This window comes from Pongo abelii, chromosome 5, assembly GCF_028885655.2.
Source record: "Pongo abelii isolate AG06213 chromosome 5, NHGRI_mPonAbe1-v2.0_pri, whole genome shotgun sequence".
NCBI classification, from domain to species: Eukaryota; Metazoa; Chordata; class Mammalia; order Primates; family Hominidae; genus Pongo; species Pongo abelii.
The window spans coordinates 38583740-38608846 of NC_071990.2; the positions used below are offsets into that span (position 1 = coordinate 38583740).

The 25107-nt window shown below is 39.2% G+C and overlaps 1 protein-coding gene across 9 annotated transcripts in view; it reads right to left on the reverse strand.

Moving 5' to 3' along the window:
- BTBD9 (BTB domain containing 9) overlaps window positions 1-25107 on the reverse strand; it is a 470612-nt gene that overhangs the window by 160258 nt on the left and 285247 nt on the right. For all 9 annotated transcript variants that reach the window (XM_054558767.2, XM_054558765.2, XM_054558766.2 and 6 more), the window contains exon 7: window positions 7055-7164. In XM_054558767.2, the coding sequence (XP_054414742.1) occupies window positions 7055-7164 (110 nt within the window). The remainder of the gene's footprint in view (window positions 1-7054; window positions 7165-25107) is intronic.

Here is a 25107-nt window from a genome sequence, read left to right on the forward strand (position 1 = left end):
GATCCAATCCCAGTAGTCCCCCCTTATCTGCAGGGGATATGTTCCAAGATGCCCAGTGGATGTCTGAAACTTCATGTAGTACCACACTCAATATACGCTATGTTTTTCACTACACAGTAACAGGCAGCTAGCATATACAGCATGGATATACTGGACAAACAGATGATTCACAACCCTGGTGGAGCAGAGCGGGATGGCACAAGATTTCATCACGCTACTAGGAATGGCATGCAGTTTAAAACTTATGAATTGTTTATTTCTGGGATTTTCCATTTAATATTTTTGGACCACGGTTGACTACAGGTAAATGAAACCACGGAAAGCAAAACCACAGATAAGGGGGTCTACTGTACAGAACAAAAAGTTACCAGTCTTCCTGGATCCATGCTGGTAAGACACAAAAGTAACACTTTAATGGCCTAAAGCTGATAATAGAATCTTATTCCTATTCTTTGAAAGGGTTAAAGAAACCATAATTTTGAACCTAGAGCTCTATGCCCTAGTTATTATCTCTTAAGCAGAGAGGTAGAACCAGGGACAAGGATGGAGAGGGACATATGAGAACTTCTATTTTCCAGGAGAACCAGGAGACCTTAGGAAGCACAACCAGACTTCTGTAATGCTGAATGCCACACTCTAATCTCAGTGTAAAGTATTTACTGCTCCCCCAAGTCTTACTAAAAGCATATTCTCTATTCATCTAGAAGACTCATAAACAGGGAAGAGCCATTTAAAAAAGAAAAAAGGGAATGCAAATGGCCGTTAAACATATGAAAAGATGCTCAATTTCTCTCATAAGAGAAATGCAGTTAAAATTGCACTGAGATACCATTTCTCACCTATCGAACTGGCAAAAGTCCAGAAGTTTGACAACATGCTCTGCTGGCAAGGCTGTGGGGAAACAGTCTTTATCATACAATACCAGAGAGAATTTAAAAATGTTATAATCCCTATGAAAGTGAATTTGGCAATATCTAGGAAAATTCTATGTGCATTTACTCTTTGACCATACAATCCCTTCTCTAGAAATCTATCCCAAAGATACATTGGCAAAAATAGGAAAAGACTTATACACAAGGCAATAGCACTATTTGTAGTAGTGGAAGATTGAAAACAACCCAAATGGTTCATCAATAGAAAACTGTTTATTTAACATCAGTTAAATAAACGATGGTATATCTATACTAATGAGGACCATGCAGCTATAAAAAGAAACAAATAATATCTTTCTCTATAGCTAGCTCCAAAATAAGTGTTGTACAGAAAAGCAAGGTGAAACCAAGTGTGGTGGTATGTGCCTACAGTCCTATTTGCTACTCAAGAGGATGCCTAGAGCCCAGGAGTTCTAGAACAGCCTGGGCAATAGAGCAAGACCCTGTCTCAAAAAAAAAAAAAAAAAGAAAAAGAAAATAAAAGAAAAAGGAGCACGGTAAGGTAAAAAATATATAATATGTATGGTATATAGTGTGCTACCAATTATTTAAAGACATTGGGAGGATACAAAATATAAATTCAGAAATAAATATATTTTCCCACTTTTAAATGGAAGGATAACAACAACAACAAACTAAAGGAGGGAAAAAAAGAGATTATTTACAGAGGTAGAGAGGGCAGGAATAGAAGCTTCATTTCTCTGAATATAGCTCTTTTGTAGATTTGATTTTAGAACAATGTAAGTATTTCACATGGTTAGGAAACAAAAGTTTTTTAAAGGCAATCCCTAAATATCGAAAGCAAAATGGAACAGATGAACCTAATTGTATATGAAATAGTGGCATAACTACACAGAGAATCATTGCAAGTGACTTTAAAACATAGTCATTTTACTGTATATTTCTAGAGATAGAAGGACCTAAAAATCGTCTACGGCCATACCACCCTGAACGCGCCTGATCTCGTCTGATCTCGGAAGCTAAGCAGGGTCAGGCCTGGTTAGTACTTGGATGGGAGAAGGACCTAAAAATCAGTAACAAAAATCTTAAAACTCTTTTCAGTAATCATATGGTTCATAGCTGTTATGTATGTACTGGGGATAGAGCAAATGAATATTGCACTGTATCACGGATAACCAAGACTTTACCTATGAGGAAAAAGAGATGAAAGAAAGATCAAAAGCTTAAACAAGAATCTTGTAGTACTGAATCTGAATTAGAAGTGTCAGCATATACTCATGATATATTTCATCTGCTAAATATATGTCATATAAATAATTAAGTGTATGTGCATGTATTTCCTAGTTCTGTCTACTGAAGATCTAGAAATAGCAGCAAACACAGTAGCAAAGATCATCTACGGTATCTACACTGAGGTTTCCAAATGTCATTTTCCTCTATACGGTACCAAGCCTTCATGAAGGAATGGCTGATTCTAGATCAAGGGCAGGAAATGTACAAAATAAACCTAGTACATCTTGTTATGCCAGGAAGCATGGAACTATCAAGGACTACTAAAGTCTTATCAAAAGAACTCAAAAACCAATTTGAAGAGACTAAAGATACAATGATTTGAATATTGTTACTAATAACTGCAAGTGATTAAAAGATTTCAATCATGTTTATTCCCACAAACTCAAAATATTATGTACTTATCTCCCCCTAACAAATCCCACAGACAAACCTTTGTCACCCTTGAAAGATGCTAGGGAACCACCTCTTTACTTTGAAAACTGGTGAAGAATGTAACATTTATCCTTCTTTTCCTGAGCAAATTGTATCTCAGGGTTACTAAATGAGTGTTGAGGAAAATTTTCTCTTTCTAGGGACTAAATGAAGAAGGAATGACGTATTTGGAAAATAACCATTTGCAATCCAAAATTACAAAATAATGAATCCAGGAAATAATCATCAGTGGATGTGAACATCCAAAACAGAGAGACCACTAGAGGTTTTCTCTGCTTCTGGATAGATACACACAACACTACCTATGGAGCATTATTACCAAAAAATAACAGTTGAATCTGATTAAGACTCTATCTAACTACCAAGTTACAAGAAATGCAACAGATAAACATGCTAAATGTTACCACGGAAATTCAATGGCCAAAATCCAGACTGGTAGACACTCTATACGAGAAAAGCCTAGTTTCTTTTTTTTTTTTTTTTTGGATAGTTTTTCTTTTTTTTTTTTTATTTTTTTTCTTTAAGCCTAGTTTCTTAACAAATAAATAATTAGAGAAAAACAGACAAAGATAGATAAATAGAAGAGAACATATAGATTTAAAGAGATTAAAGAATCACAACAGCTATTTGCATAATATGGACCTTAACTGAGTTCTGATTTACTCAACCTATAAAAACACATTCTCACTCCAGACTTTGAAACAATTAGGGAAATTGGAACACTGACTGCATATTTAATGCTCTTAAGGAATTACTGTTCAATTTTAGGGTAGTATGATGGTATTGTGCTTATGGCTACAATAAGGAGGCCTTACTTTGAGATGTGTATAATAAAGTATTTATAGGTGAAATGATAAAATGTCCGAGATTAATTTCAAAATAATCTGATAGGGACAAAGTAGATCACATACAGATAAAACTAGGTTAGCTGTGAATTGGTAATTCTTTAAAGCTGGGTGATAGGTACTATTCTCTCTACTTGGATAACTAGTAGGGCATTAAAAAGTGAATTTAAACACAAGATTAAAAGGAAGATTTGGAAATCATTACAAAAAGCAGAAGGACTTGGCAAATGCTATGCAAGTATCACCAAAGTGGAGTGCAAAGTAAATACATTCTTTGGGAGGTTGAACATTTATGAAATAGCAGTCACATCTCTTCTAATTACTTCTTCCATGTCTCACTGGTAAGACAGGTTAGGGTTTCTTACAAATGCCTCCTAACACAGAGGAGACAGTCATCACAGGCTGACTCTCCCAGGAAAGAATACATTCCAGCAAGATACAGATGCAGCCACCAAATGAGAGGAGGCTGTAATGGCAGCAGCAAAGGTGGGAGAAAGGCCCAGCTCTGGGCAATGTGGTTGAGCTAGGGCCTCTTCTCGTGGCTATATGAACCCGAGGACTACAAAGCCTCCCATGAGTCTGTACAAGTGAAGCTGCATGAGGCATGACACACAGTCATAAAAATAAGAAAGAACCCCTTTGGTGGGAAAAGAAGACTAAAATCTCATATAGTGGGTGTGCTTATTTTTACTTATGTTATATCCTGTCATCATTATATATTTTAAATAACATTAGAATCTGACTTTTTAAAATTATAAATATTATAAAAGTGATTTTTAAGGCCTAGAGAAGAATAATTAAAGGAGCCTGCACTATGAAAAGAAGACCAGGAACTATGAAAGAAAAATGTTCTGAATCTAGAAACATAAAGGTAGGATTTGAGGGCCGGGCGTGGTGGCTCACGACTGTAATCCCAGCAGTTTGGGAGGTGGATCACCTGAGGTCAGGAGTTTGAGACCAGCCTGACCAACATGGCGAAACCCTGTCTCAACTAAAAATACAAAAATTAGCCAGGCGTAGTGGCCCACATCTGTAGTCCCAGCTACTTTGGAGGCTGAGACAGGAGAATTGCTTGAATCCAGGAGGTGGAGGTTGCAGTGAGGCAAGATTGTGCCACTGCACTCCAGCCTGGACAACAGAGTGAGACTCTGTCTCAAAAAAAAAAAAGTAGGATTTGATACTCTAATTACTTATGATGACATTATCTTAGTTTTACTTTTTTTCCCCCAAGAAATTATGGAGTTCATATCAGTGACTCTCAGGAGGGGAGTGCATATTTCACAGGATATAAGAAAGTGTAAGAAGTAAGAATCTGCAATTTAAAAATAACTCCAGGTGATTTTGACATACCTGTACCCCCGTAGAGGACCTGTCGAGGACCAGTAGGGTGACTGGCCAAGGCCTGTGTGCTGCTAAAATGCACCTGAGATAATCAACATGGAAAGCTGGAGATTACTGTTTTAAACACCTCTGTAAGGTAAGCAGAGCTGCAATGTCAGACAGAGGATAACGAAATCCCCCTGAACTTCCTCACCACTCATACCACTGCCGAGGATGAGCAGCTCTGAGCTGTGAGGATGGTCCAAGGAGTGTCAGAGGGGGTTCCACTGCAGGCAGTCTTCTGGCAAGCGCATGTACATATCTGCCTACCTGCACCACTGCTCCCATTTGGCTGAGGGAAAATAACAGGCAGATGATTACAGTGTTCTTTGCAGTCAAACTTGTGAGCATCATGGAAGAGTGCTTGAAGAGTGTTAACCAGACACCAAAAACACTTCTTGTTTCTCTGTAATTTTCTTTCATCACCAACATCTCTGAGACTGTTATAGCTTCTGATGATGCTGACTAGTTCAACTTGGACAAAACACATACCAACAACAGCACCCCTCATTACAACCAATCCTGAGTTTCATGCCAGATAGGCTTGTTTCTTTCATAATTACAGTGTCCACAAACCTGTTCTTCCTAAGAAGAGGGGGCTGATTGATGTAGATGGTACCTTCCTTGCAGCATGTTCAAAATGCAGTGCACTGAGCTGAAATGAGTAGCCAAATGCTACACGTCTTGTAAATAAGAAGGGTCTTGGTTTCTAAGATCCTTCTCACTGAGGGCTCTCCTAACTACACAGTCAGATATACGGTGAGGCCTACAGTCTATGGAAGAGCCTGGACAACAGGTGAAAAAAATGCCCTCCCCACAACCCTCCATCACCACAATTCTGTACAGCCTATAGAATTAAAAAACAATAATATCAGGTAATGCTTCAAACTTGATAACTTTCAAATTACTTAAAAGTCACACAAATTATTAATATTTATATTTAATGTTAAAATTATGTTCATAACAAAATTAAAACCAAGGCAGCTATTTCAGTTGAGCTCTAAACACTCTCTATATTGGAAAACTTTCCACTCCTGCTACTTTATTAATATTATTCTCCCAAATCTCCATAAGTAAAGGATTAGGTTTTAGACACAGCAGGTGTTAGGAAAATTTAGGCTATGACCATTCAAAGAGTTAATAAACATTTGCAAGTTACACTCATCTTTCCCATTATAGTTATTCCCATGCTTTTAGGTCAGTATGGACATGTGTGCCAACATGAACAAAACTTGGGAAAGAGAGGAGACATGAGTACCTTTGTAAAGGTACAGAATTCTATTTTAGACCACAAGGCAGGGTCATCTTATCCCCGCACCGGAACATATGAAGTCCCTTCTCAAAGCAAACTGCAATAAAGGGACAGAATCAAGGAGCTAATTGATCTAAGCATGATCTTTGCAGCAGGTGAGTGAAAACCTATGGGCATGGGGGGAAAATAGCAGAATAAACAGTCTGGATGGGCAAAGCCACTCATGGTATCTAGAATGTCAAGACCTGGGATGGACTGTGCACAATGCCCAGACTACCCATTACTGAAAATAAAAACAAACAAGACAGAAAACAACCAAGCAAACAATTACACTAAAATTTAAAATCCTCTTTCCAAATATCAGTCAGGCAGTATTTCCCACCCAATAACTTGACTTTTGCAATGACAATTCAAAAGTGACAATTCAGTCACTTTGGTCTTATTTAAATTATATGGAAGCACTTTCGTGAGTTGAACTTTCTTGAGGCTACTTCGGGCAAATATGAATTCATATATCCATGAAAAGAAGATACCTCCACAGCTAAGCATACCACTCATATCCAATCAAAGGCCAAAATACCTGCACAGCCATGGAAAGTCTGAACATCCAATCAATATCATACAGACTTCTCTTCAAACTCACCTGTCATTAAATCTCTTGGTGTGAGGGGCTTCACCTGACTATCACAAACATTCCCTACATAGCAAATCTGAATGAATTACTAAAATATTTTCAATTCTTAAGCACTAGTACAATATTTACATTCATTCTTTTAAGTTCATTGGAATTACTATATTGAATACTTCTAAAAAATGTAAGCCATTCCCTATGTCACCTAGCAATAAGGCATTTAAATCAACCAGAGTCCTTAGAACTGATTAAGATACGTTAAGAGTAACAAAGTATTTGAAGATAAAATATCTAAATATATATACAAAAATGTAACTGTAATACTTACCTATCAGCCCCTTCTCAAGAGTGAAGGTTTTGTTTGTAAACATACATTCAAAAGCCACAATGTGAAAAATCTTGTTCACTGTGTTGTGAGTCCCAACAATTCGGATATACCTGACGGTAAAAAGAAAAGAAAATGTGTTGAAAATGAGCTCCCACCACAACCAATCCAAGGATAACAGAGTAAGACACGTCACTTAAACATATAGTGCACCAGGATATAGACCAAAGGAGACTCTGAGCTTGACTCCAGACCCTATATCTGCTCCTTATGGGTAGCTCCAATTGAACCTAGAAGAATTACAGCAAAATAAGGGGCATGTCATTTTGCAGAATTAAGGAGAACTTAGATTTGATTTACCCAGAAAACCAAACCAGGTACTATTCAGTTCAACCCTTGAATGTCAGTCAGGTACATGACCATAAGACATTTATACCGGAGAATAACAAATAGCTTCTGCTCTTGCCTTGTGGTTAGGAATGTGCTGGAGCACATGTGCACAAGCAAATGCTTTCCAGCTCAATGGAAGATTTCATCCATTGGAGATGAATGCATGAAATCAATATTGCTTTCTTGTTTAAAAGAAAAAATCCAGAAACTACTGAAAACTACTCACAGTTTCTTTTATTTTAATACTGCTCCTGAATCTTTGTTAGGAAGTTAACCTTATATACTTACGCCAGCCCCCCACTTGACTGCTGGGAAGTCTCCTGACCAGAGGAAGCGATCTGCAGAGATGGCCCAGCCTGCTCTGCAGCCTCCCTCCTGGCCACATGAATCTGGCACCTGCACACAGTGCAGAGTTTCACTGGGCAGCCCTTGAGCATCTTGGCCTGTTCATCCTCTTTAACTCCCTGGAGACTTCATCTCCGACAAACAAGCATTAACCTTGGAGCAACTTGCTCTCTTCACTCTCCAAAGGGACCTGACAGTTCACAGGTTAATGAACAAACTCATTCTTCTGAGTGTCACACAATTCCATGAGGGATGTGCCACACACCGTCTTACTGGAATTCAAAGGAAGAGCCAGGAAAAATAACTAGATTAACTGATAACGCCTCCCAGATTATGAACTATGCACTCTGAAAGATGGGGTATATTAAATGAACAGATTTCAATTAGGATATGACAGACTGGACAAGGTTTTAGTAATCTCCTCCCCTCTGCTGTGTAAAACAACCTTCAATTTAGATGATATAATTTTACTTCTGAGTTAATCGCTATTCACTAATTTGGTAATTTCCTTACATTTCTCACCAGTCCAAGTTAACTGTATAATGTAAATGCTGATTTAGAAAATTCACATTAAGGAGACTATATTTGGGGTTTTTATATCATGGGCTATTTTCCCTCCTGATCTTCAAGCTTGACTCTCACGGCATTCCCTGTGCACCTCATTTAGCCATCTGCTCCTTGACATAAGCTGATCACTCATCTTTATAACCAATATTAATGCTATGTCCTGAACTGACTGTCCAGTGTTGCTCACACCTACTGCAAGGAGACACCACTCTTCCCGTGTTGAGAATCAGGGCAACTGCTACATGTACCAGAGCCCACTGGTTAAGCAGGAATTTGGCCCTAATCTGTTCCTTCGAGCCCTCAAGGCAGACAGAAGGTATTGATTTTACTGGGTTTGGGTGGGTGGGTAGGTTCATTCAACATAAGTTCTTCTGGTCTGGGTAGTAAAGATTATATTGTCCTTCACTTTGGCAGTGACAATCTCCCTGGTGCTTTCTGGAAGGGAAGGGGTGTATTAATTCTGGCACCTTGGCCTGAATCTAATTTTGTCCATTTCCTTAAACCCACAGGAACTCAACCAGCATAGCATTTTCAACTACATATGGCTGTGTCAGCCTGAGTGCTGCTGTCTGCAACCTTGGAGGGAATAGAGGGAATGTGGTTTAGTGGAATTTGATCAGATCATTTCGCTGTTCTCTAGCTCAAGTCTCTACCAAAGGAGAGACAGCTCTCCTCCTGTGCACAGAAGAGCCAGGAAGTGACTAACAGGGCCTTTTCCCAATGGTGGTTCTTAAGGTTAATATATTCCAGGCTGACCTAAGGGATGCAATAACCTTCCTTCCCTCCTGTTCTTTCTTTTAAAACACTATATGGAATCAGGTTTTCCAAGTTTAGATAACTAATTTCCCAAATTTTACCCAGTGCAAACATTAGGAATGTGAGAAAATGTGCAACCCTCCCCTCCTTTGCCCCGCAGTTATAAGCAACTGAGAAGAAAAAGTTATACTGGAATACATTTTATACCCTTATGATAGTATTTGTGATCACAAACAAAATAATATATATGGTGGGAAAAGCATTGAGAGATGCCTCCAGATAAAAAGTTCTGTGTAAATGAAGATAATGTTATCTCTGCTGCATAATCCTGAAGTCAAATTAGCAATTCACCATTATATATCACACCTTTTGATCAGCCTGTTATATGTAATGCTCATAACAAGTTTAATTATTCTAGTTCTACAATGCTTTCTAAGTCTCTAGAAAAAAAATTGTAGCATAATTTGCAAAAATGGCATAAAGTCCCGACTCAAACACACATTTTAAAAAATGTGACATCAAAAGAAAGAAGCCAAGCTCCTTTTTCTCAAGCAAAAAGTTGTAAATATCCTGGACTTTCCTCATATAAAGATCTAGCCTAGAAATGGCAAAAGGCTTCAACTAATGGCCCAACATCAATGACTGGTAGGAGCAGCCTGAAGCTCTACATTAAGAATTCAGGGCCAGGCATGGTGGCCCTGTAATCCCAGCACATTGGGAGGCCTGGGTGGGTGGATCACTTGAGGTCAGGAGTTCAAGACCATCCTGGCTAACACGGTGAAACCCCGTCTCTACTAAAAATACAAAAATTAGCCAGGCGTGGTGGCACGTGCCTGTAATCCCAGCTACTTGGGTGGCTGAGGCAGGAGAATCGCTTGAAACTGGGAGGCAGAGGTTGCAGTGAGCTGAGATCATGCCACTGTGCTCCAGCCTGGGTGACAGAGTGAGATTCTGTCTCAAAACAAACCACAACAACAAAAAAGGCCCTGTCCAGCACAGGAGTAGTAACTTGCTCCATGAGCAATGACTGAAAGGGGGAGGAGGCAGCACAGGTACCATCCTTGATAATGAGCATATTTCCTTAATGGGGCTCACGGTGGAGCAGCCCCAGATAAAAGAAGTTGTTACTACCCAAGTTATTGAAAAATCCAAGGGATAGGAATGGGAGAGTCCTCTCTCTTTTTGCTTTTTCTGAAAAACAAAACAAAACTTGGTTCTCGGTCATAACACCAAAACGGGAGAAGTAGGTATCACATTTTCTCTGTCACAAGAAATCCTGAATATAGGTAAAGTTTAAGATTTATTTCTTTGCCTTTTCAGCACAAGTCAGACTCTGATTTAACCAGATCATAAGGGCAGTGGCAGCTAGTGACTTCATCAGTGTGTAGAGAGGAGAACTGCTGAAAAATAGAACAGATATCCTTTGTTCTTGCTGAGGTCCTCAACAGCAGCTCAGACAGTTGGAAGATAATTAAAACTTAAACAGTGCAGAGGAAGGCAGATATGCAACAGATTGGCCATTTCTGATGAGGATGAACACTGTCCACGTGAGCCATAGTGTAACAGTCTGTTTCCAATATTCCCCTCCCTTCCCTATGTTAGCTGTCTTCAAGTAGCTGACAAAGACTGGATACTGAACATAGTTCAGTACAGAATGTTTCAATACAGAAATTTTCTAGGAGCTATAAGATTATGGGTGAATGAGATTCTGTCTTCTTTAATAAAATAAAACTGAAACCCTCCAAGGACGGCACTCTAAAACTGAAAGGCACTACAGAGTTTTGACACAATGTGGCTTTTAGCATCCAACAGAATCAGGTTTGTTGCCCAGCTCCATCACTTAATTAAGTGTGTCACTTAAGGGAAAAAAATAAAATATACACATATTTTTTGAGACAGGGTCTCATTCTGTTGCCCAGACTGAAGTGCAGTGGCACGATCATGCCTCACTGTAGCCTCGACTTCTGGGCTTAAGTGATTCTCTCACCTCAGCCTCCCAAGTAGCTGGGACTACAGGTGTGCACCACCATGCCTAGCTAATTTTTTTGTAGAGATGTTGCCCACATTGGTCTCAAACTTCTGGGCTGAAATGATCCATCTGCCTCAGCCTTCCAAAGTGCTGTGATTACAGGTGTGAGCCACCGCACCTGACCCCCAAATTTTTTTTAAAACTTAGTTTCCTCCTCTAGAAAATGAGGTCAATAACATGAACTTTACAGGGTATTTAAATGAGACAAGTATTGAAAATATCGAATGCAGTGCTTGGCAGAGTAGGATATCATTAAACAGAAATTCAAAGAGTAGATTATAGGATGCAGCATTTCTTGGTTAGGACTCTGAGAATGCTGATTGTCTTTGAGAGTACAGTAGTTAGTCCCCCCTTATCTGTGGTTTTGCTTTCTATAGTTTCAGTTATCTGCACTACAGTATAATATTTGGAGACAGTGAGAGGGAGAGAGACTGCATTCCCATAACTTTTCACAGTATATTGTTATAATTGTTCTATTTTATTATTAGTTATTGTTGTTAATCTCTCACGGTGCTTAATTTATAAATTAAACTTTACCATAGGTATGTATGCATAGGAAAACATACAGTATATATAAAGTTCAGTACCACGCATAGTTTCAGGCATCCACTGAAGGTCTTAAAATTTATCCCCTGAGGATAAGGAGGGGATTACTGTATTACTGACTTTAGATGTTAAAATGGTGCATCTATGACAGGCAGGCCAAGGAGAAGACTTCAGGAACACAGGGAGGGGCTTGTCCTTCCTCTTAGGGCACCACAGTTTGGGGGCTATGGGCCATAGAAAGCAAGCCACATTCAGAATGTAGATTTCCTGGCTCTATGGCGCTTCTCGTTTTAATCCTCTAGCCTTTAAAAAATGTTCTTGACCTGTCTTAGCTAAGCACGAGGAAGCAAGGGAACAATCTTTTGCCCATATTTGGGTTTAAAGTTTAAAGTATATTCTCCCTTCCTCCAACCCAGGATCCCATCTTGGCAGAGAATGTGAAATCCAGGGAGACTGCTCAGGGCCACGTGGTCCAACTAACCATACCCAGTGACGTGGTTCTTTTTTTGTAAGCCCTGGAAGTTAGGAATTTGAATTTGTTAAGAAAAATGCATTTCTTTATAGAGAGACAGCATAGTACTATGACCTAAAGAAATTTTGCTTTGGAGATTTCACAGCATTCTCTGCCTGTTCTGGGAAGGTACGAGTTCCTTTTCTTAATCTAGCTTTCCGTCATTGCTTATGAGGATGCTACCAGATTTAATTTCTAAGGCACATACAGTACATCTTTAACATACTAAAGAAAATATAGAAAAACAGCAACTTCTGCATTCCAACTTTAAACCCGTGGTATTCCGCAGTCTTCAGTTCTAGTGGAGCACAAGCCTACCTGTGGTTACAGTTAATCCTTAACCTTTGCCTTAGTTATGTGATCACCTAACTTCTGTACTGAGCACATTTTATTACAACATAAAATTGAATTTGGTAAGAAATGTTTAAATGAGTTCTCAAGGGATTAACTAAAGCTAAAATCCATCTGAATTCTATTCTTTGGTAAACAAATATTTATTCTCAAATTGAACTTTATATTCTTGGGTTAAACAAAGAATCTTGAAAACTAGAGTTAGCCTGAGATTGGTACAAAAGAAGGGAACCTTAACATTTTGGCTCTTCCTTCAGTAACCATAGAGGACTCTGCGGAGAAACACTGTTCTTTGTTGTGGCCAGAGGCAGGCACCTAACAAGAACTTAAGCTACAGCATTCACTAGAGATTTGAGATCACCCAAGATTTAGATGCACCATTTCCAAGATTCCTATTTGACCTTTTCCTTTAAGGAGATACTAAGAATATACACAAATAATTCTCTAACCCAAGAAGCAGGTAATGTCTGTGGGTTTCCCCAGTGTAAAATTTTCTTCTAATTCTGTGTATAATGTTAGTGCTCTTATAATCAAGCCACTGACTGGAGGGGGTGTCACTTCAGGTCTTGTTGCTAAGGCAGCAAGTGGAAAACAAGTTTACTGCCAGAATGACAAAAAGCTTCTAGAAAAAGCATGTTGCAAAAAAAGATTTGTTACTCTTAGAAAACCTTCCCTCTGGCTGGTCTGTGGAGCTATAGATTCTCTTGTACTGACTTCAGCAAAGGGGCCCAGCAGCATTTGCTTATTTGGGAGAGGAAGGATTATTGAAAGGTTAAACACTGCACACAGGGCTAAGCAGAGGCTACTGTCTCAGAGAGCAGCCTGACACTATCTGACCATTTGCCCTGCAAAGGGAGCTATCATGTCCTGGCACCTCCACTATTCAACCTGAAGGGCAAACAAAACAGGAAGTCTTGTTTTTGAGAGAAAACTCATACTATATAGAATCAATTATATGGAAGGGATGAGATGGGTAGAAATAATTACTAATACACAACGCCATTCCAATACTAAAGACAAATATTTAATTGGTTTTTTTTTTTGAGATGGAGTCTCACTCTGTGGTCTCAGCTCACTGCAAGCTCCGCCTTCTGGGTTCACGCCATTTTCCCGCCTCAGCCTCCCGAGTAGCTGGGACTACAGGCACCTGCCACCACGCCCAGCTAATTTTTTGATTTTTAGTAGAGACGGGTTTTCACCATGTTAGCCAATATGTTCTCGATCTCCTGACTTCGTGATCTGCCCGCCTCGGCCTCCCAAAGTGCTGGGATTACAGGCGTGAGCCACCGCCCCAGCCGTAATTGTTGTTTTTTATTTGGGAGAAAAGTGAATTTTGAACAGTAGGCTTTTCCTGTTCACCAAATATGCACAATCTAAAACCTGCCATGATGTGCCTGATGTGCCTTCAGTGTATGAAATTATATTTTGAATATCACAAAAATGATTATAATATTTACATAAATCATATAAAAATGACATAAGATCTAAAATGTATTTAATTCATGTACTTTTTTTGCCTGCAAATATACCATACGATAGCCTTTAAGGTATACTGGGTAAATCTGCTAGTATCAAGATTTAATAAAAATCTACTAGGGGTCAGGCGCTGTAGCTCATGTCTGTCATCCTAGCACTTTAGGAGGCCAAGGTGGGAGGATCACTTGAGCCTAGGAGTTCAAGACCAGCCTGGGCAACAGAGGGGAACCCTGTTTCTACTAAAAATTTAGAAACTAGCCAGGCATGGTGGTGCACGCCTGTAGTTCCAGCTACTCGGGAGACTGAGGTGGGAGGATCAATTAAGCCCAGGAGGTTGAGGCTGTAGTGAGCCATGATCATACTACTGCACTCCAGCCTGGGTGACAAAGTGAAACTCTGTCTGAAAAGAAAAGAAGAAAAAAGCCTACTAAATAATGCTAAGCCCTATGAGGAATCGGCCAGAAGCCTTGATCAGACATAAGCCTTGATCTGGACAAGTTTATAATACAGTTTGGAAAGCAAGATGAAAACATATCAAACTATATGACTTGACAGAACTGAATCAAAAGAAAGGCCTAGGTTCTAGTCAGAGCTTCATAATGCATTAGATAATACAAATGGGGTAAGTTCCTTAATTTTTCTCAATCCCAGGCTCCACATGTGTAGTAGTGGTAGAGAGAAGGACATAAGAGCTTATTACCTATTCACGTATGGTAGCTTAATCTTGAAACACTGAATTTAGCAACATGAATATTAAAAGTCCTCCCAGGAACTACTCTTGCTTCAAAGACCAAAATAAAACAAACATAGCTAAAGGAGAATTAATTCTCTTCCTATCCACTCTTCCCAACTCATGATCACTGATTCATCCAACAAATATTAACTGAGCACTTACTATGTGGTAGCTATTGCTACTGGGTGCTGGGATATGGGACTGAATAATACAGATAAAATCCTTCCCTCACAGATCTTACATTTAAAGTTGAAATAACAACAAATTAAAAAATCAAATTATTATCCAATGATTGATAGGTGATCTATTTAGCACTGAACTTTATAGACAAAGTTGCTAAATTAGAAGGATAAACAGACATAAAACTTCTACCTTCTGGAATAAAAGAAGAGTCAAATGGGAAAGTACAACTAGCTCTGTCTAAGAACATGGCTATAAAGTAAATGAGTCTGAGGTGTAGACATAGTACACCTATTATAGCTATTTAGCAGGATACAGGCAAAAATCTAATTAAATAGGCTTCTTAGCATCTGGAAAGAGGAACTGATTTGAATTTCAAGCAATGTCTTGCTTATTTCATGGTTTAGTTTTCTTTTTATTCTTTCCATTTTTTTCAGATTGTAATTTTCAAGGGATTATAGAGAGAAAAAATGAGATGTGGAGTATATAAAATGAAAAATGAATAAGGGAGAGGGGAAGAAGAGAGACGAGGGAGAAAAAAGGGAGGGGGATAGAGAAAGAGAGGAGCAAGGGAGAAAGAGAAAAACGAATACGAACAAACCAACCCCTTCTCCGTCTCTGTTATGTGCTAATGTGAACAAATTCCCATATGGGAATAATTTTAACCAATTTCGTTACTCAATAAAACATTTGAAACCAAGAAGAAGTATACTTTAAGAAATAGAACTAATTTACCAAAAATTCAACATTTGCATTTTTTCATTAACTTTTCCCCTAGCCCAAGATGCTGGGGGTGGGGGAGAGAATTTCACTAGTTTTATCTTCAAAATGTCTGCATTATCTTTTCCAGTTTATCCAATAAGCTATGCATTTCCACGAATGTAGACAAATGATTCTAATGGAATTGTGAACTAGAGAAAAAGCAGAACAAAATTAAATTTGTTAGTTTCCCTATGAATCTATAAGAACTCATTTGGTGACTATGACCTGTAACCTGCCTGCTACTTAGTGTCAGGGCAAGGAAAGTTTCTCCTTTTTTTAACCTAAGACTAGGGTGGGCATATGCCATTAATTGTACCTTAAAAGTTTAAGGTTTGGAAGAATCTGTTTTTCTCCTTTTTTTTCTTTTAGAGTAGAGAGTTAAATAGAGGAGGAAGAGAGGCAAAAGAAGGAAAAAGAATTAGTCTCTCCCCAAAGAAAAATCTAAGAATCCTTCTAAAAATGTAAACATTATATACCCTGAGAAATCAGAACAGGAATTGCCCAAGATGGCTTAAAAAACAGAAGTGAAAACTAAGCATCAAAACCAAGAGAGTGATAAAGAGAGCACAGGGAATGAGGAAATCACAAATCCTTACTCTAGACTCTTGAGAAACTAGCACTGGAATTAAAATAAAAGCTAATCACTTCTGCATATTGTACAAACAGCATCTGCAGGCATTATTTCTTTTCATGGAAAACCCATACTCCGTACACTCATACAACCAGCTGTGTTATATGTTCATATATATAATATATCTAATGAATATATCTAATGTATACAGTATTGTTATATATGATAATACTATGGGTTCAGCTTCAGGCTAGAGATTTCAAAGCTTGACAGAACATATGGCCCTTGAAGCCTCTGTATTCTCTACAAGCTATGTAAAGAAACATGTGTTCCAGGCAATTGCTTCTCAGAGAACTACCTGAAATGTATTTATAGAAAACAAGCCCAATGCATTGAAGTCCCACCTATGCCACATACTATCCCTAGACTGCTTCAATGTTCACAGAAAATTTCAAGGACCCTCCTTTTCCCCTCGGGAAATTCTGAACCTCTACTTAGTGAAAGGATCATTAAAGAAAAAAATCCAAAGATTTACTTAGCATGCAATTTGCGCATCAATAAACTTATGCATAAAGCTACCAAAAAGAACCAGAATAGTCAAAGTAAATAAAAATAATACTGCAGAAAACTTGAGGAAAATGCTCTCCACAGCACAGAAATGCAAACAATAACAGGAGAGAAAGAGAGAGAGACAGAAAGAGAGAGAGAGAGAGGAGACACACACAAGTATTTTTGTGTTAAGTGCCAAAATTAGTATGGATATGTATAATACACTATCTCAGGGACTGTTAAAGCTGGAAGTGCATGACCAATTTCACTGTGGAAGCCTATACTCCAGTTTCCAAATCGCATGAAGGATTACTAATTTCAGCATTACTAGTATAAGAGATTTTGCTGCTGAAATCTGTCAATGTGTTAGAACTTTAATGCAAGCAAAACAGAAACCAAAATAGCAAGACACTCCAAGTGGCACTGTTTGGTGGTCTACAGAGTCTGCTTATAGTAGGGGCTGAGCAGACATGGGATTCAAACCTGACAGTCTGCCCAATCATTTAAAAAGACATTTCCCCATATGTACACTTCATGTGTTAGGAGTCCTATGCACTGTTGAAGTTCAATTTTGAAGCCTGTCTCCAATCCATATTTCCGGTGGATTAGCAAGCAGGTTGGGAGGGGGAGTAGTTTGGAAAGGCTGTTTTTTTCCCCTCCCCAAAGCTTCTTGACAGTTCAACCATTCATGACCTAGACTCTGCTGGTACAGCATTAGTGCTAATCCAGTGATCAGAAAGAAATGTCAATCTTCACACTTGTTTCAGAAATTCAGAAAAAGAAAAACTTAATGAGTGGAATGAACAGAAAGTAAACTGTGTACTTTGTAAGAGAGGACTTTTTTTAATATGCAAGAAGATTCTATCATATTACTAATAGTCGCTGCTACTGCTGTGCTGCTTGGCCTCTTCATTAAAACAAAACAAAGCTGGTTTCACTATCAAGCAAGCTATCATCCTGGGATCTACCTTCACCATCACTGTAGGGATTCTTTCATCTCTCTCCTGTGTTAAACAGCCTGCACACTGTATCTCACACTTTCTTCTTTCTTGGTCTCTTCTCTCATTTTGGTGGAGTACATTTACAAACAGTTTCCTGAGCAATGGTTTCAAGGAGATAAAATTTTTAAGACGTGGTCTGAACATTATCCTTAGTCCACCTTCGTATACGATTGGTTGTTTGGCTGGGTACAGAATCTCAAGTTGGAAATAGATTTCCTTCAGGACTCTGAATGTATTGTTTTACTGCCTGTGAAGCTTCTAGTTTTGCTTTTGAGAAGCCACTATGATACCGGATCAGGTTATTTTCTTCCTTTTGTCTTTTTTTTTTTTTTTTTTTAAAAAAAACCATGTCCTGCTCTGGGAGCATGTAGATTTTCTCTACATCCCTTATATTCTGAAATTTCATGACAATGATGATATGACTTGCTGTGAGTCTATTTTCTTCCAGTGGGCTGAGCACTCAGAAGGCCCTTGCAATTTTGAAACCCATGTTTTCAATTTTAGCAAATTTTCTTGAATTACTGTTATTAATTTATTCCCCTGGATTTTTTCTAATTTTTCTTTATTAAACTCTTAGTTTTCAATATTGGACTTCCTCATCTTGACCTGCATTTTAACATTTTCTCTATTTGCCATATTTTTGTCATCTTGTTCTACTTTGTGGGAGAGTTCCTCAACTTTATCAGCTATGATGCCTCCTGAGTTTTCCATTTTTGCTTTAATATTTTAAATTTCCAAGTGTACTTCTTATTCTCTAAATGCTCCTTTCTTTTTGGTCTAGGGTTGCCATCTGTACCTCAATCTCTTTAAAGATAGCAACATTTTTTTTAAAGTTTCCATATCCTTATATAGGTTCCCTCTATTTGGTGTTTTTGTTTCATATTAGTTTCCTCACATGTCTGGTTGTCAGGAGGGAAACTAGAAATGCAATAAAGATTCTAAGAATATAGTGAGGCTCAAAGACTTTTAGCTTCATGTTAGGATTACCTAAATGGGTTCACTGTTAGGAAAACTCTACTTTTAGATTCTTTAGCTCTTCCCTCTCAAGATGGTCAGATTATCCTAGGAAGATGTTTCTAACCCTTGCATGGAAGACATGGGCCTGACTACCAGCGTTCTAGAAGCTAAGTGGTGAAACAGGATAGAAGAATGTGTTTGTGGATGGGGGTGCTGGGGAGGGTGGTTATCTCTGTTGGAGGTGTTACTGAGTTACTGAGAGGTAGGGTCTCAACAAATGACCACTGAATCCTCCTATGGTATGACCTTTCTCAATTGTGCACGTTGTCTCTCCTGTTTTAGAGACACTGTTTTATCCGCCTCAGAGAATAAATTTCCAATTTTCCATCAGGATGAGGGAGAAACGGTCAGAGTTCTATGAAATAGGGGAGAGGATCTAGAGCTCTTGATTGTTTCATAAACATGTAGTTAACCAGTCTTCCTCACAGTAGCCCTTCCCTACCCACTTCATTCATCACAGTTTCAGAGGTACCTGGTGCCTTTAATTCCTAAGCCTTTGAGAATTCAATAGCTTAGGAATCAGTTTTTTGGGGTCGTGTTAAGTCATTTACCACTTGTTCATCTGCCTTACATCTTTCTCTTCCACATCTTTGCCTCCTCTTCCCATTTTCTTTATCCTTGTGGGTTTACACCTAAAAGGAAATCTCTTTACTGTTATTTTAGTGGAGTTTTATTCTGAAGGGAGTGAGAATTGATGTGTTCTGAAGGGAGTAAGAATCTGCCATCATAACCTGAAAACTTAACTATTTTTCACAAGAGCAAAATGGATTATTCAGGTTCTCTGCTCCACTCTCCCCATCCCTTTGGTTATTCCTGTAAAAATAAAAATTTGAGCAGAGGTCTTTGCTGGACTTACTGAGTCTGAGATCTTGGCCTTTCCAGGCTGCTATCACTTGGGTACAACCACTGAGACTGTCTAGTACTAGGACAACAATACAGGAGACGATAACCATTTCTCTTCATTGCCTTTCCCATCTTCAGCCTGAGAGCTACAACTCTTTATACCTTCTTGTCTTAAAATAACATTTCACCTTGTTGCTGCTCCTCCATCCCCCTCCTTATCCCATTCCTTCTACCAGATCTTCAAATGGCTATCTTAGATTACTTAGCTATTTTATCTTCTGAACTTGTTTTTTCACTAATTAAATTCCAAACAAGGATATGTCCAGACATTCCCATAAATTATCACCATTCTGCAGAAAGATTCAAATCATTGAGTAATTTTGTTAGCTGGTCTCTCTCTCTCTCTCTCTCTAAAAGAAAGAGGGGGTGTGTTAATTCCTACTGAGTAAAAATAAACTCAGCTCATCCTCACACTGAAACAGCTGCACACACAGCACTGGCTGCTCTGTTTATTTTGATAACTATGGAAAAACACCATCTCCTCCCCTTCCCGCTCTCTCCAGAACAATCACTATATTCCACATGCAGATGGGGTGATTTAGATCCTCTCAAGCAGAGACAGGCTTGTCTGGTGTTCTTCCTGCACATCCACACTGCACCCTCCCTTTGCTTCTGTTGGCACAGCCCAGTTGCTTCAGATAACAGCTGCTTCAGGAAGACCTGATAGATTCAGCTGTGGATCCCCTGTAGGCTTCCTGATGCCCCAGCTCAGCCAGCTGCATCTAAGCAGAGCTACAGGAACAGAGTGCCAAAGTAGGAGAAAGTATATACTGTACATCCTCTTTAATCCATGGAGTTACTGCCACAGCAGCAAAACAGGAGGGGAAGGAAAAACAAATAAATACCTCATAGGTATGTGGAGCAGGGTGGCCAAGGGTTCTAAGTCAGAGGAGTAGAGAGCAAAACGCAGGTGAGTAGGAAGAAAGCTTTCAACAAGGGTCCATTCCATTTTACTGCTTACTCCAGGGAGGCCAAAGAAATCCTCTGGGTTTTTTTTGTTTGTCTGTTTGTTTGTTTGCTTTCCTGAGTCATTCAATGAGTCAGACAGGATTTAAAGACAATAATAAATGATTTCAATGGATTGTGACCTTTTTGTTAAGCTAAGGAAAGTTAAGTTAAACATGCAGGATGGCCAACTATCCAGGTTTGCCTGGAACTGTCCTGGTTTTAGCACTGAACATCTCCTATCCTAGGAAACCACTCAGTCTCAGGCAAACCAGGATAGTTGCTCCTCCTACGCCACCAACAGCCATTTCCCATTCCGGGATCTATGTGAAACTGGGCAGCATTCAAATTCCACACAGCACCTTCCTTTTCTTCCAGGGCCGCTCCTGCCACATAAACTTTCCTCAGCCCTAACACTCTTCAGTCTAACAGACGAGAGCATGAAAAGGCCATTCTGTGCTTGACTCTCAGCAGAAAGGCAACTGTGTCATTCTGAGTTCTCCCAGCTTGTCTTCTGGAGTCCCTGTCAGAAGCACAAGTCATCTAGCCCAATAGAACTGAATCAAAATGATCATGGCAGAAATGTCTTACTGCCTAGAGAAACAGTGCATCCCTCAATAACTTTAAAATGCTGAACTCTGAAAAGGAAGCCAAAGAAAACTCAATTACACAGGGGCTGATAATTCAGTATGTGGATTACTCAGGCTCTCCCTTCCCTCTGGCCCCAGTCATTAGGCCATTTCACTGCTCATTAGCAGGGAAAAGGAGGAAGGAAAGGTGGGGGAAAGTTGAACCAGCCAGTTTTTCTATTTATGAGCAGGTTTCCTAGGAAAGGTGTTCAAACTATCGGCTCAAGAGGTTCTTTGGTGGGGAGAGAAGGTTAAGCTTTGGGGGTTGTGGCACGATTTGTTGATTTTCATCACTCGGTCTCTCCTAATTCTCAAACAGCATGAACTGTTGGACCTCTGTTTTCATTGAAAGGCTAGCAAAATTACAAATGTTAGACAAAAAAAATGTACTAGTTAAACTATACAAGATCCTATCTTTTTAAAAAGTCATTTGACAGACACTAGAAAGAACTGGTAATGCTAACAATTTACAAGATAAATATAATTGGATAATTATATACTGTGCTTTAATGTTTTTACAGCTTAAATTAAAGAAGTCCCCCAGTCCAGATTAAGTGTAAAATACTAATTCGGGAAAGATATCAGAAAGAGAAGTTTGGTTTTGGTTTATCCACTTAACTTCTCAATTTCCTCATCTCTAAAGGGGAAAATAACTGTACCTAACTTTGTGGGATTAAATAACACATGTGTTAAGTGGTAAGCACTTTACCAGGAACATACTAAGTGCTCAATAAATGGTACCTAGCATATAGTAGGTACTCAAAAATGTTAAATAAATATATCATAATTTATTTAGCATTTTTATTGCACAACTACTATATGCTGAGCACTTTTAGGCACTAGATATGAAAACATATATGAACAAGTCAATCTCTAAAAAAGGTCCCCTCTTTTAATGCAGACAGGAAATTACAATACATATTAGTACATTCTGTTATACAAATTCCACACAAATAGCATGATAGCACATAGGAATGGTACATAATCCAGACAGAAACAACCAGGAAAGGCTTCCCAGATGTGACTGCTAAGTACTGAAAGATGAGTGGGGGTTGTGGGGGATGCCAGGAAAAAATGTATGGGGAAGGAAAATGCAGGCAGAAGAGTAACATGTGCAAAATCTAGGAATAGGACCCTAGGAAGACAGGGGAGCGCAGTAGGACTGGAGTCTACACTCAACTGGGATGGAGAAGTACAAGCGGAACACAGGGTGTGGCTGTGAGGAGAACAACAGGATGGAACAACAAGATAACGGCTAGAAGGAGACTGTAGAGTCAAAAGAGGGATTTGTTTTGTTTATTAGTAGGTAAAATTGATTTTAGCAAGTTTAAATGCTGCAAAGGGAAAGAGCCAAGAGCAAAGAGATGAAGGTTGCTGCTTCCAATCAGTGTAAGGGAGGAACAGGATCTGACCTAATGGCATCCCTTTCCGGTTTTAATGAGGGTCTCCTTGGGTGAATCTGTTCAAGCGTTGAGGGGTCTGGATCACTGTTTCTCGACCCTGGTTATGCATCAGAATCACCTGGGGGACTTTGGAAATATATGGATGCTACCCTTAGAGACTGTCATTTAACTGAAATGGGGCAGAGAGTCTAATATGTAGCTGGGGGGGGACTATATTAGTCTGAATCATAATAAATACCCATAGTCAGACATAAATAAAAACACGTATTTCAGTTGGGAGCAGTGGCTCATGACTGTAATCCCAGCACTTTGGGAGGCTGAAGAGGGAGGACTGCTTGAGGCCGGGAGTTTAAGACCAGCCTGGGTAACATAGCAAGACCCTGTCTTTACAAAAACAGGAATTTCAAAATTAGCTAGGTGTGGTGGCACATGGCTGTAGTCCTAGCTACTGGAGGGATGGGAGGATCACTTGAGCCCAAGAGTTGGAGGCTGCAGAGAGCTGTGATCATGCCACTGCGCTCCAGCCTGGGTAACAGAACGAGACCCTGTCTCTTAAAAAACAAACAACAGCTGGGCGCGGTGGCTCACGCCTGTAATCCCAGCACTTTGGGAGGCCGAGGCAGGTAGATCACCTGAGGTCAGGAGTTCGAGACCAGCCTGGCCAACATGGAGAAACCCCGTTTCTACTAAAAATACAAAATTAGGCGGGCATGGTGATGCATGCCTGTAATCCCAGCTACTCAAGAGGCTGAGGCAAGAGAATTGCTTGAACCTGGGAGGCAGAGGTTGCAGTGTGCCAAGATTGTGCCATTGCACTCCAGCCTGGGCAACAAGAGTGAAACTCTGTCTCAAAGCAAAACAAAAAACAACAAAAAACACCACCACAGGGAAAAAAAAAAAAAAAAAAAAAAAAACTCCACATGTATTTCAAAAGCAAAGATTAATTACTTTGAGGTTAAAGGTCCTTTGGATTAATAGACTGCTGGTCTACTTTTTCATTGTAGAGGACCCAACACACCTCCACTTGCTTTTCTGGCTCTATTACTAGCTACTTCTATCATATGCTCTATGTTTGAATCATGGGTAATTCCCCAAAAGTACTTCAGGTGTCTTGGTTTACTCATATGGATTCTGTTCCTAGGTATGCCTTTCTCTCCTTACTCCCATAGTGAACTATAACTTTCGCCCAGCTCAAATGACACATATTTTATGTAATTTCTCATGAGTACTGATTCATCCCAAGAAGCATTAATTTCTCCCTCATCAGTGCTCATATAACTTCTATTATGGTGTGTCTTGCGTTGTATGAAAGTTAAGTGTCTACTTTTCAGCTTCTTCTACTGGACCTGACCTTTCTGAAAGCAGAGACCATTCCTTGTTCATTTCCTTTTCAAAGTACCCACACAGTGTCCAGTACAGTACACAGAATGCACTAAAATGTTTACTAAATGAATGAGTCAATGTGGGTAAACAAATGGTAATCATTGTAAGAACTGAAGAATAATTTTAAAAGATTGCTAAGATTCACCACAGCAAATAATATTTATGTGAAATTATTTCTTAGAAGAATATAAATTACTCCCAAAGAACAAATAATTTTCCCAGTGGTATAGAGTATGAAACTTGATGCTTAAGGCTTGGTGCATATAAATCTCAATTAGACAGTGTTTCTTTCTTCAAAAATCCTTTTTATAAGGTAGCCATATACTGGTGGGATAACATTACCATGTACAGTGGCAGCAGGATTTGAAGAGTATAGCAGAAGAAAGGAAAACCACCAGTAAGGTTTCTAAGTGACAACTGTCAGCAGGCTGGAGAACTGCTTGTAAATACAACAGAATTAAATAACCATGATATGATGGCAGAGTTGCTCAAACATAATCACTAAAGAGATAAAAATTCCTCTCTAGAAGGATAATATTATTGCAATCTGGCTTTCACTCATGGGAATCTCAGTAATAGGAGAGAGTGGCCTGGAAATGACAGAACCACATGATAGAAGAAAACGGGAAAAAAAAGAAGCTGAAAATAAAAATTATCCCAATTGTTGCTAAGAGAAGGTGTATATTGCCTGCTTTCATGGATTCATCAGCATCAACTTTTTATTTTATTTATTTTATTTTATTTTTAGAGACAGGATCTTGCTCTGTTGCCCAGGCTGGAGTACAGTGGTGTGATCATAGCTCAGTGCCACCTCCAACTCCTGGGCTCAACGATTCCACCTGTTTCAGCCTCCAGAGTAGCTGGGACTACAGGTGTGCACCACTGCACTGGCCAACATCAACTTTTTAAAATGTTTCTCTAGGCTGGGAGCAATGGTTCATGCCTGTAATCCTTTGGGGAGGCCAAGGCAGGAGGACTACTTGCGGCCAGGAGTTCAAGAACAGCCCTG